The 12,947-nt window shown below is 46.9% G+C and overlaps 1 protein-coding gene across 2 annotated transcripts in view; it reads left to right on the top strand.

Moving 5' to 3' along the window:
- LOC309813226 ((E2-independent) E3 ubiquitin-conjugating enzyme FATS) overlaps positions 1 to 12,947 on the top strand; it is a gene marked incomplete at both ends in the record, with an annotated part of 240,926 nt that overhangs the window by 161,422 nt on the left and 66,557 nt on the right. For both annotated transcript variants that reach the window (XM_082637849.1, XM_082637848.1), the window contains one exon: positions 4,258 to 5,380. In XM_082637849.1, the coding sequence (XP_082493975.1) occupies positions 4,258 to 5,380 (1,123 nt within the window). The remainder of the gene's footprint in view (positions 1 to 4,257; positions 5,381 to 12,947) is intronic.

Below are 12,947 nucleotides of genomic sequence, written 5' to 3'. Positions count from 1 at the left end.
AGGCAGGGTCTTTAAAGAGGTGATTAAGGTTAAGTGAGGTAGTTAGGCAGGATGGGCCGTAATCCAGTACAACTGGTGTCCTTATAGGAAGAGATTAGGACATAGACACACGCAGAAGGAAGAAGATGTGAAGACACAGGGAGAAGGCTCGGAGGGGACCAACCCTGCTGACACCTTGATCTTGGACTTCTAGCCTCCAGAACTGTGAGAGAATAAAATTTCTGTTGCATAAGCCACCCAGACCGTGGTACTCTGTTATAGCAGCCCTGGCAAACTGATACTGATTTTTAAGAGGTTAGACCTAATCTTTAGTTATTTAATAGATCTCAATGAGAAAATAAAATTTCATAAATAGAACTTCCCATACAAGTGTATGATATAGATTGAAGGGCAAAGAGTGCAGTGTTTCCTTTTTAATTTCTTTCAGTTTATTGGTGGGGGCTTTTGTCAAAGCTGAGTCTAAACACCTGAAAAAAATCAGTAGAATTTAACCTAATAATCCCTGGCCTGGCAACCTGATGACCTGCTTCGTGTTATGTCCGGTCTGTTAATTCCATGAGTCCAGGAAGTTCCCTCAGCACCCAGCACAGAGCCTGGCACATAGTAGGTGCTCAATAAATATTTGTCTGATGAGTGAATAAATAAATGGTTTGACCATGAATCTATGTTATGAATAACAGAATTTGCATCTAAAATAGTTACTTTCATTCTACATTCACATTCACAAAATTTCACTCTACTGGGTATGTAATGGGTTATACAACTCAAACTCAAATGCATTCATTATAAACTCCTGTGAAATATGTATAATTTTGATATAAATACTCCCTCATTCCTCCATAGGTTTGATTATATCAGATATCCACTGATTTCTGCTAACTCACAGGGCAAGTCATACCCTGGAGTTACATAACATGTTCATATCTTGAGAGGTACTTTCATAGCCATCATTGGTTTTGATTTCCACAACTTCTGTATGATGTAGAGAAGGCAAACAGATTTTTCTTTGGAACTGGGTTTCCTTCAGCATTGATCCCCCAGGAACAGTGTCACCCTGACGTCCTGAGCAATGACGGAGCTTCAGACATAAGTTCAGATTCATATCATTCATTATGTCTCTTCCCTTATCTGTTTGCGTTGGATGGGATCAAAGTCACAGTAGCACTTGCCAGCCCCAAGGTAGTGAAATGGTGGTTGATTCTCTGCCCATCCTTCTGGGCCTCTAGGACCTCCTGCTGTAATGCCCACAGCCCCAGCACAGCCCCGAGGGCGTCTGTCCAGTGTGGGTGGCCCCAGGCTCCGGGTCGTGGCTCCCCGACTCAGCTCAGGTGTGCAGCAAGGTTGATGTAGCCAGAGTCAGCGCCCTGTCTGCCCTTGCTCCAGGCTGAGATGGCCTTAACTCATTCCTAGACACACACCCCTTGTTTCTGACGCTCACTGTTTATATCAAGGCCAAGGCTCTCATAGGATCTTGAGCCTAAAGGGTGGGGTACCCTCTTAATGTTGGAGACCAGAGTACGAGGAAGCCCGGCGTCCCCACAAGAATTACTGTTTGCTCCTTGCTGTATAGCTGTGGAATCCAAAGCTGCCTCCAAGGTCCTGTGGCCAGTCTGGGAGCCCCAGGCTCAGGAGGGACCTCAGGAGGTCCAAGTTCTGGCCCAGCATCCTTTCTATCTTATCTGTGCAGAAGAATCACCTGGCAGATCCTTAAAAATACAACTTCTGGGCCTTATGCCCTGAGATCCTGATTCACCTTAGGTCTTCAGAGGGAAGGGTTTAGAAATCTGTGTAAAATGCGGATTTAAATCCTAGGTGTTTTCTATGCAGGTGATCACTGGCCCAAACTTTGGGAAATAGTGCACTCTAAGACCAATGCTGCCCGGTTTCCAAGATGGGTATTTGTTTTCAAAGGCCAGGGTCAAAGGAGTTCCTTCTGGGTGTGATTATGCACTTTGTAGATTGCACGGGAACAATTATTATCAGAACGGAATTTAACTAAAACGGGAGCGATAGTGTTCGAGTCAAACAGCCTGGGGTTGGTACCAGGTGAACTTCAGTTTTCTTGTGGGTAAACAACAGCCATGGAGGGTGGGGAGAGAGACAGAGGGGGAGGGGAGAGGGAGGTGCCTCAGGCATCCAGGTGGCTCTCAGCATTGCCAGGCCTATGCAATCAACTGGAAGCTTTAAAAAGCACAGATGCCTGGGGCCCCACCCCCAAGGATCCTAATGTAATTGTTGGAGATGAGGCCTGCGCAGTGGGGTTTTTACAAGCTCCCAGGCGGCTCATGTGTGTAACCTGGGCTGAGAACCGCTGAAGAGGAGGCCCTATCTTGAAAGAGGAGGTTTCAAGCAGAGCCTGGCTTACATTGGCCATCTGGAAAAAGGTAGCCATGGTGTTTCGATTTTTAAAAAAATGATTTTCAAAATGATGCTCCTATCCATTTTTTCTTCTTCTTCACCTATCTCTTGTCATCTTTTGAATTTGCAACTTACCGCGTCTCTTTATTATTTATTTTCAACTTATATTGGAGTAGCGTTGATTTACAGTGTTACCATGTACCTTTCAAATATAACGAGTCAGGTGATGAAGAATGCCAGGAAAGCAAGGAAACAAAGGAAAAAACAGGAAGGACAAGCTCTCCCTCTTCCCGTGTCTAATAGTAAGGACTACTGAGTAATAGTACAACGCAATGAGTAAGGGCTGTTGGGCGGACATCACATGAGTGAGGGTCTTCCCCTCAGAAGCCCAGCTGGAGGAGAGCATTCCACTAGTTGAGTAAATGAATATTCATCCTGCTCTAAAGAAAAGGCCACTGTGCTTTCTTATCCCATCTTAGGAAAAGATAATAATTTGCTCTCATCAAACGCAGGCCCGCCCCCTTTTTGAAAAGACCAGCAGTCCCATGACTCTGTCAGTGTTTCTCAAAGTGTGTTCCCTGGATCACCTATATCAGGGTCCCAGGGATGTTGGTTAAAATGCAGATGCCTGGACCCTACCCACAGACCTACAGAATCAAAGTCTCTGGAGCCTGAGGAACCTACAAGTGTAACATCTCAGGTGCTTCTCAGGTACCTTGGCGTTTGAGAACTGCTGCTTAAGTGCTAAGCACCAGTTACGCCTTCAGGCCCCTGAAGTGAAGATTTTGCAGGCAGTGTGCGGTGAGCAGTTCCCAGGGTTATTTTGGATGCTGTGCAGTTCACGCAAAGGTTCATTTTAAGCACGTAGGTTAATGAATGTCAACCTAGAGGCTCAGGATCCTGCAGGTATTCACTAGTGCTGGATGCACTCAGTCTTCCGTGTCGCTTTCTGAGGTGCTTCATGCACACATGTAATAAAAACAAAATGAGGGCAGAGTCTTCCTCCTGGTCTCAACCTGGTTAGATGCTTTATTAAAAATCATAGCACATTGTTTTGGACACACTAGTGATTTACTGTCAGGGCATAGGATCTGCTGATTAGGAAGCAGGGTCTGTTGATAAGGAAGCATGCAACACCTTGATCATTATACTGGACAAAAACTCATGCTTATGCAACTGAGCATTGAAATGCAGGAAAATCGCATCTGTCTTGTTCCAAATCCCCACCCCCATCCCATTCTGTTACGAGATTGTCATCAGTGTGTTAGTCTGGGCAATTGTCAAGCTTGGGCATTTGATTTCCATTGTTTTCATTTCTGGACTTTGACCCCTGTGATGCCAAGCCTGAGTGAGTGACTGAATTCCAGTCTAGACCAGCAAAGATGGAAGGTTGTGCTGGGGAGTTGGGGACTGAGGGTCGGGCGGAGCTCCTTGGAATCACATTTACTGTTTCCATGGAGGAGCATGGACTCATCTCCCACGTACCTGTGCCCCCAGATCCCAGCCCTCCTCCAGAATCCCGTCTTCCCTCCTCTGTGAGGCTGTGAACCTGTATTCAGGTGCTCCTGGGCCTGGTGAAGGTGATTATCGAAATTTGGCGATCCCCATGGACACAAACACCATTAAATAAACTAAGAGCAGACACCCAGCAGAGAAAAACCAATTCCCCAGTCAGAGGAATTCTCCCAGAACGTTTAATCATTTCACAAGCAGATCTGGGTTTCCTGCCCTTCAGATGCTCAGAGGTGTTGGGTGTCAGGTGTGTGTTGAAAGGCCTTGGATGAGAAACACTTGAGCGTTAGGAACAAAGATCTCCAGCATCCTCTTGGCCCTTGAAAGAGTTCCCTGCCTGCATTACAATGAACTGCTTGAATAATTGCCATCTCTTTCCATTTGCAGGGGACTCTGGCATCTCAGAACACAAAAATGATTTCATCCATAGTCATTTCACAGCTGATTGATGAGAATAAATCAAAAGAAAATGGGGCCGAGTTGCCTGTGCCGTGTGCATATCCCATGAAGCTATCGCTGGCTAATCGCAGCGGAGTCACTATTAACAGGGCCTTCGAGTTCCTTCCCGGTGGACTAGGAATTCAGACACAGGCTGGGGAGCGAGGGCCTGCGACAGAGCCACCGCGCAAAGAGGAGAAGCCGTGCAGTGGCTCCCAGAAGGGATTTGCTTCCATCACCATCACGGCCAGGCGCGTGGGGCCCCCTGCCAGCACTCTAGTGTGGGAGGCTGTCGGGGACCCGCTCTGCATCAAGTGCAGGGCCCAGAATGCTCTGCTTGGGGACCCCTCTGCTCTGGCTGGTGGTGCCGACCCAAGTCGGCACCATGGACCTTTCACCTGTACAGAATTCTCCAGAAACAGCTCTGTAATGGGGCTGAAGGTCCCTGAAGCCCACGCACGGCTGTGTGAGGGACACGAGTACTGGATCACCAATGTGGACAACAGGGAGGACCATTTTTCTCCAAGCACCCCACGGTCACAGGAGGGGAAGAGCCCGCTGGTGTTCAGCTCCTGTGTCCATCTCAGAGTGTCTCAGCCGTGTCCAAATTCCATCTACTATCTGGACAGGTCCCTCTCTGTCCCCATTGAGCCACCTCGACTTGCTGGCCCTAAGATGCACAGATCCGTTCTGTCCCTCAACCTCAATTGCAGTTCACACAGATTGACACCAGATGGAGTAGGTGGCACAGCTAACGGAGAGCCAATAAGCAGAGCCCTGAAGCTGGAGCTCACGGAGGGAAACCAGAACCTCCTAGGCCCTCGCTGGAACCTAGGTTTGCAAGAAAGTTTCTTGAAGGACAACCCATCGTTGGGGCGGGTACATTTGGGGACCGCGGGAACCGGCATGTGTCCTTGGAGAGGCTCTCCTCCACTGGAAAATACAGATGCGGGAAGTAACCAGATCTCTGTGAGAAAAGGGAGGGAGAACCATGCAGCTCATTGTCACACCGGCGGTCATGGTCATGCCAACCAACTGTCCATTCACATCCCGGGCTGGAGTTACACAGCAGGTGAGTGACACTGCAGACCCCTCCCCACTTCAGGTAATTGGTGTGATTGCCAAGGTGCGTAGTGAGTGAGTTTCTTCTACGTAACTTATTCCAAGAAGCAGTTCTCAGTAACTGCTTCCTCTCCTCCACTCAAAGTTGACCGTTGATAGCTCCGTGTTGATGTCTGGTTTGGATAGATTTTCTTAGATGATACTTTTGTAGATTATGAAAGACCTTCCCTCAAACTTTGGTTTCCATCAGTAGCTCCAGACCCTATATAATGAGTAGGGGACTCTACCCCAAGTGAAGTTCATTTAGGCCCTTGTCATTCCAAAATGGGATGAGAAGAGCCAAGGGCCGTCCACTCCCAGATGTTTTGTCCCTCTGGTGTGAACATCTGCACATCTGGAAGTCTCCAGAGTTCTGCACGTTTAACTTTTCAGTCGGGTAGTTGATGTTGATGGGTTGGCCTTAGAAACCTAGACCACAAAGCTCCAGAATGGAGTGTTTGTGTGTGAGGGTGTGTCTAGTAATCATGGGACAAACCTGGGACTCTCCACACCAAACAGAAGAAGCAGTAGTTTTCTGATTCTTCAGTTGTGTTTTCTGGGGCAACTCGGCTGGGATTTGATACCTTTCCGCCACTGCCAGGGCCAGGCAGAATTCCCAAGGTCAGCTGTCCTGGGTACCCTTTACCTTTCTTGGGAGATCGGGGGTAGAGGGGGGAGCAGGCCTTAGCCAGAGGCCAGACTTCTCTCCTTCCCTGTGTACACTTCCGCAAGAGATTCTGATTTATGAATTAGTGACTTTCCACTTGGGGAAAATATTCAAAAATGATAGTGGTAAAGTTGAAAATGTGGCATATGCATAATAATTTTACAGTGCAATTTTTGTCCATGAAAAGCTTTATTAATTTATAAAAAAGACTAAAATATTTTAAAGCTGTAATGTGCGTAGAAATGTTAAATGATGCAATTAATTTTAACAAGTGTATATATATTGAATGCTCAGAGATTTTTAAGGCAATTTGACATGGCTTTCAGACTGATTAGACTGTTGAATGCGTCTGAGTCTGGCAGACTTACTGCAAAAAGGAAAACATAAGCAGCCGTCAGTGTTGCAGAGCTGGGCCTCGCTTTGGGTTTTAAAGACACTTTTCAAGCCAGCCATTTCTTCTTCCTTGTTGACGAAGAGTCTGGAAATATACGACCTACATTGTTGTATGCTCCCCCATTGAAGCATATCCTAGTCTTTGTGCTGTGTCTCATGGTATGAAATAGTAACTTGGATTTATAACACTTTCACCAAAGGAGCCTTAAAAATCACCAGCGCCAGATCTCAAACATTCATCTCAGAGGAGAGGAGCGTGAGCAGAGAAAATCCCTACATCTTATTTTTGGTTTTGGCGCAGACAAGATTTTTGATTGTGACTTTGTGAAATGACTACTCCTATAATTGATTTTCTTAGGCAAAGAGTGCAAGTTAATTTTTACTTCCCATGGGCCGACTTCCCCCCAGAATAGCTCTAATCCCAAAGATTCACCTGTGGAGCATTTGAGTGGCTCTAAATCACATGACCTTATCCTACCATTTGAGGAAGGAGATATTTATGGCGGCCAGGTCACCTCTCTTAGAGTTGCTGATCTATTATTTTCCAGCACGTTGAACGTGGACATGCCACACTAACTCTGATTCTGTTTCCTCATCTGGGTAACTAGAGAAGGGGTTGGATTTAATGTTCAATTTTTCAAGCTTAAGGTCCCCTTAAGCTTGAAAAAATTTCCACTCTATTTTTCTGAGGTGAAATCTATAAGGAAAAGAGGTTCCAGGTGACTCTGGGTCCCTCAGTCATGAAGTTCAAAGCTATAGAACCTTGGGCTCACTGTTTAGGACACGTGTCCATGTTTACAAATGCACACTCACACACACACACACACATGCACACACACATCCCTGTATGGCTGTGCTCTCTCACTTAGAAACGAATTTGCAATGGAATGCATTTCTTCCCTGGTGATAAGAAAGCACTTCTTGTCCATGCTATAGAATTCTTGCCTGAAATTTATAAGCACAACTCACAGATTCTAACTACCACAGTCTGTCCTAGTATAATCTACACAAGGCTTCAAGCTCTCTGACCTTCAGTCTTGACAAAGCTTTTAAACCTTAATGCGAGTGCTTTCCGACAGTGGCGATGCTCATTAAAACTCCAATGAACTGTTTGTATTTGCTCATCTGAAACTGGAGTCTAGTCTGAGACATTCTTGACAGCTTCCTGTGGCTACATGTGCTGTTAGTGGTCATCACACTTCATAGTTACTGAATCTGATTCTTTGTATCTGAAAGATTCCAAAATACAGAATGAGCAGTACCCTTGCTAGCCAACTTACATTCAGCTGCAAGGTAGGTGCAGCCTGGGAGATTCTACAAATGGAGGCAAAGTAATTTTAGCTCTAGTCATTGGGTCATCAGACAGACAGTCCTATAAATTGTATTGTTGAATGAGCCTCCAGGACACGCACCCAGAAAGATCGCTAAGATTAGGGAAAATGGGATGCCATCAAATGCTTTGTGCAGTGCAGATTGGCCGTGTCTGCTGGGAATTAACATTTTTAACAGAACCAGGGGTACCTGTTCTTTTTTTCAGAGGTAGAGGGCTTGTGAATTGGTTCCCTCTTTGTTCATTTCCTTGGTCCTTGTAAGTTTGTTACTTACGTCTCCACTGTTAGAAGCATCCTGCTAGCACTTGCTAGATGGACATTGTACAAATCCCTGCCTCTGTTGTAAGGAATAATGTCACCATCACCACCATCATCATCATCATTATCATCATCCTATCAATCAATACCCACAACATTTACTGTGGAAATCCTAGATGCCAAGCCCTGGGCTACTTCCATTGTATTTATTACTTTGAATCATTCAAACCATTCTGTAAAGAGAATGTCAGGATTCCTATTTTGCCAACAAGACAAATGGGGCTTGAAGACTAAATAACTTGCCCAAGCCCACCTGGCCATGAAGTGCCAGAGCTGAGAACAATCGTGTGTGTTTGGCTCACACTGTGCCATCCTCAGTGACAGCCCAAAGTAGAGCAGTTAGGATGGTGGGGACGCTGTCAGTGGTGGGCCCCATCTCCACTATCACTATCAAAGGTGATGTTCAAAGACTGCTCATAGACATATAAATAATACCAGCATTTGGCGCCCAGTTACCGTGGGTAAAATCTATTAGGAGAGTAAGCTACACAGTTAATTTCTAACTAAATGTAACAAGCCATGCCATTTGAGAGTTAAAACTTATTGGCTCAGAAATCCCTCCCAGCCTGAAATCTGTTCTCCTGGTGTTCTATGGGACGTACAGTGTTGATCTGAATGTTTCTCTCCTCACTGGGTGTTGCATGCCAAAACCAGTATTTTTTTTTTTAAATAATAAATTTATTTATTTATTTATTTTTGGCTGCGTTGGGTCTTCATTGCTGCACAGGCTTTCTCTAGTTACGGTGAGCGGGGGCTACTCTTTGTTGCGGAGCATGGGCTCTAGGCATGCGGGCTTCAATAGTTGAGGCACATGGCCTCAGTAGTTGTGGATTGTGGACTCTAGAGCGCAGGCTCAGTAGTTGTGGTTCACGGGCTTAGTTGCTCCGTGGCATGTGGGATCTTCCCGGACCAGGGCTCGAACCAGTGTCTCCTGCATTCGCAGGCGGATTCTTAACCACTGCATCACCAGGGAAGTCCTGCTAAACCAGTATCGACTTCAATGCGTTACTTACCGCCAGTTTAATTTCCTATTTGTGGCCAAGATCTGAAGCTTTCCCCTGTTCCTAAGACAACCAAGTAGATAGAGCAAAACCACCTCATTTTGTTAGATGCTTTTGGAGAAGACACTGCTGAATGCACTGTTTGCCCACATCTGCCCCAGACACCAATGTTCTATGTGGACCCTCTGTCTTAGAATTGCTCTGGTGTCGTTGGTCTGGGAAGACCCCAGTGGAGTTTAGTATCACTAGTGGCCAAAGATGGGAATGACTGGAGAGGAAGACATCCCTGCCAGTTCATGGAAGGAATGCCGTGTTTACTAGTGTTCTGACGCAATAATCTAACACATTAGTGGTGAGTGAGGTTTATTTCATGAAGAAAGCACTTACACCACTCAAGGGAAGCCTACATGACACTGCACGTATACATGCCAAGTCTACCAGAGAAGCCTGCATTACACTCAGTTCCCCAAGCCCATGAAGATTTCTTGCTAGAGATGCCAGAAGACATTTGAGGAGGAACCCTTCTTTTACATCTGTGCTTTTTCTTTAATGATTAAGAACTGGGGTTGGCAAACTTTTTTTTTTTTTGGAAAGGGCCCGGTAGCAATTAAGTTAGGCTTTGCAGGCCATGTGGTCTCTCTAGGAACTACTCAACTCTGCCATTGTAGAAGGAACGCAGCCAAAGACAATGCATAAATAAATGAGCATGGTTCTGTTCCAATAAAACTTTATTTACAAAACAGGCAGTGGGCCAGATTTGGCCCGCCAGCTGTAATTTGCCTGCTCCTGTCGTCTGTCCTCCAAGACAAAGTTTACCCTGTTTGCCTATGTTCCATGTTGGAGTCTCTGGAAATCCAGCTCTGAGATGGAGGTGAATGGACGTTTAATGGGCATTTATTGTGCTGTGAGAATGGCACTTGTGGATGGGGAGGGAAGTAGGTATGGGCAGAGAACATGAGTGTTCTGTGATGCAGTCATAATGAATGTCTTAGAGGGCTCTGAATTTAGGGTGGCCCTTCAGAGTTATTCTGAGTGGGGGCAAGGAGGCTGGCCTTTCTAGCCCTGGGAAGGGGATATAAAGGGTGAGCCTTCCGGTTGCCAGAGCTGGGCTGGATTTCTGAGGACCGTCTTCCTGCAGGACTTCAAGCAACTGGGGGCAGGTGGGCGGGCGGCTACATCCTTTACTCCCAAGGGGATCTGAGTGCATCACACTCGGCTCTTCTGCCGTTTAATCTACTCTCTCCACTCTGTGGCCTCATAGTTCTCTAAAACAAGTCAAGGATCTTGCAAGGCTGAACCTGGGGTGGTGGGGTGTGGACCTTAGCACCTGTGTGCAGAGAATTCTGCTCTCCCACCCTGGATGATTTTCAGGTTTGTTTGTTTGTTTGTTTCTTAATAGGCACTCCACAAATCTAAGCTCTTTTGATTCCTCTGGCTTGTGCAATCTTCACTGCCCCACTCCCCAAAGGCACCCGTTTCTCTTTCTGCCTGCTCTGCCTTCGCCCTGCTATTCTCTTTTTTTTTTTTTGCGGTACGCGGGCCTCTCACTGCTGTGGCCTCTCCCGTTGTGGAGCACAGGCTCCGGACGCGCAGGCTCAGCGGCCATGGCTCACGGGCCCAGCCCCTCCGCGGCATGTGGGATCTTCCCAGAGCGGGGCACGAACCCGTGTCCCCTGCATCGGCAGGCGGACTCCCAAACACTGTGCCACCAGGGAAGCCCTGCTATTCCCTTTGCCTAGGAAAGCCCCCTTCTCTCTTCAGCAGGTGCTGTTTTCTTGGAGTGTTGGTTCCTCTGGGAAGGCTCTCACACTTCCTGACTGGTCCTACCCTTGATGTTTAATCATTCACTCAACAAATGTAGATTGAGCAATGGCGTGGGAGCAGTGACTTGGAACAGGGTGGCAGTGGTGCTGAGAAGTGGTCAGATTCGGGGGCTGTTTGGAGGGTAAAGCCCGCGTGGTTGCCAATGATCATATGGGTTGGCAGTGCCCATGGTGACCGTAAGTGCCCGCAGGGTATATCTAACCCTCCGCAGGTCCCTGAGGCCACTCGCCTCTCAGTAATTCCCAACCAGAGGGGGACATTTCCACCCCCTGCCAGTGCCTGGCCAGCACTCACACCAGGACTGCATGCTCTTCTGCTGCGGGAGTGGTTTTGAGGACGAGGTGAACAGTCTCAGGATGGTGCCTTCTTATTGGGAATTTGTTAAGAAGACAATTGGGTAGAATGAGTGTGTGTGTTTTGTTTTATCATTAATAGCAAGAGACGCAAGGGAGTGTTAGAATCAGCTGGCAAATGGACAGTGAAATGGGACCCCTGGCACGCAGCAACAGCTGAGAGCAGGGATGAGCAAACCTCAGCCCAGGGATTTACCGCCTGTTCTTGTAAATCAAGCTTCATTGGAACACAGCCGTGCTTGTTCATCCACACGCTGTTCTGTGGCTGCTTTTGCGCTACACAGTGAGTTGAGGAGTCGGGACAGAGACCGTGTGACCCACAAAGCCTGCAGTATTTACTACCTGAGCCTTTACAGAACAGGTGTGCCAGCCCTGCTCAAGGGCGAGCTCCAGGTGACTTTGGGCAGGTCTCTTCCCCCCATGGTCTCCACTTCTTCCTCTGTGGAGTGAGAGATGTAAACCAGATTCTCTCTTCAACTCTCCTCTCCTAGTCCATTAATGTATTCACTTTTCTGGCTCTGGTTTTCTGTCACAATGGCTGTGTAGACAAGTCCAATTTTCAGATAGGAGAGATGCTCAGAGTCCAGGGGCAAAGCTCTCTCCCCCTCGACCCCCATCACACTGTTTACTCTGGGTTCTCCTCTGCCTTTTCTCACCAGTCCCTTCCTGGCTTCCTCGGATTCTTTCTTCCCCCTCCCCAGATGCAGGTGCTCACTAAGGTTCATCCTTGGCACGTGGCTCTCCTGCCTCTTTTCACGTCAGCAGAAAGATCAGGCCTTTCTGTGCCTTCCACCACCCTCAATAAGTGGTTGGGGCATGTGCCCAACCCTGGCACCTCCTGCTCATGCCAGACCAGAGTCCCATCTAGAGAGCCTTCCCTCAATCACGTGACATTTATTGTGGCAGCCATGGTTACCAGGCCCTGGGTGAGCCTTTGGTTCCATGGAGCTGAAACGAAACCCAGGTATGGTCTCCCCACCATGCAGGTTACAGTCTGGTGGGGACACAGACGTCCAACTGAGACCCCTAAATACGCATGTCATTATAGATTGTGGTCAGTGCTCTAAGGGTAGGAGAGGACCGAGAGAGAGCTTAACAAGGGAGGCTTCATTTAGAAGAGGGAGTTGGTCAAGAAAATATTTCTGAGGGAGGAACTTTTATTTTATTTTTAAAATTTTCATTGGAGTATAGTTGATTTACAATGTTGTGTTAGTTTCAGGTGTACAGCAAAGTGATTCAGTTATATTAATACATATATTCATGCTTTTTCAGATTCTTTTCCTGTATAGGTTATTACAAAATACTGAGTAGAGTTCCCTGTGCTATACAACTAGTCCTTGTTGGTTATCTATTTTATATGTAGTAGTGTGTGTATGTGATTCTCAGAGCATAGAAGTACAGGGACCAGCATGTGTCAAGGTTTTGAGGCAGAGATGAGCTTGGCATTTTGCAGGAGCTGAGAAGGCCAGTGTGTCTGCAACATAGCAAGTAGTGCCATGAGGCTGAAGCTCGAAGCTGAAGAGGTGAGCTCGGGAAATGGTTTGGGTGGGGGCTTTGAGACCAGAATAAGGATTTACAGTTTTCTCCTAACAGCAGTGAGATGCTATGATATAGTGTATGCTTTAAGAAGATCACTCTTACTCATTGGAAG

Source organism: Mesoplodon mirus (assembly GCF_964341445.2).
Source record: "Mesoplodon mirus genome assembly, chromosome: 2".
Classification (NCBI taxonomy): Eukaryota; Metazoa; Chordata; class Mammalia; order Artiodactyla; family Ziphiidae; genus Mesoplodon; species Mesoplodon mirus.
The sequence above is the reverse complement of the archived record's forward strand: the minus strand, read 5'-3'. Positions and strand labels throughout refer to the sequence as shown.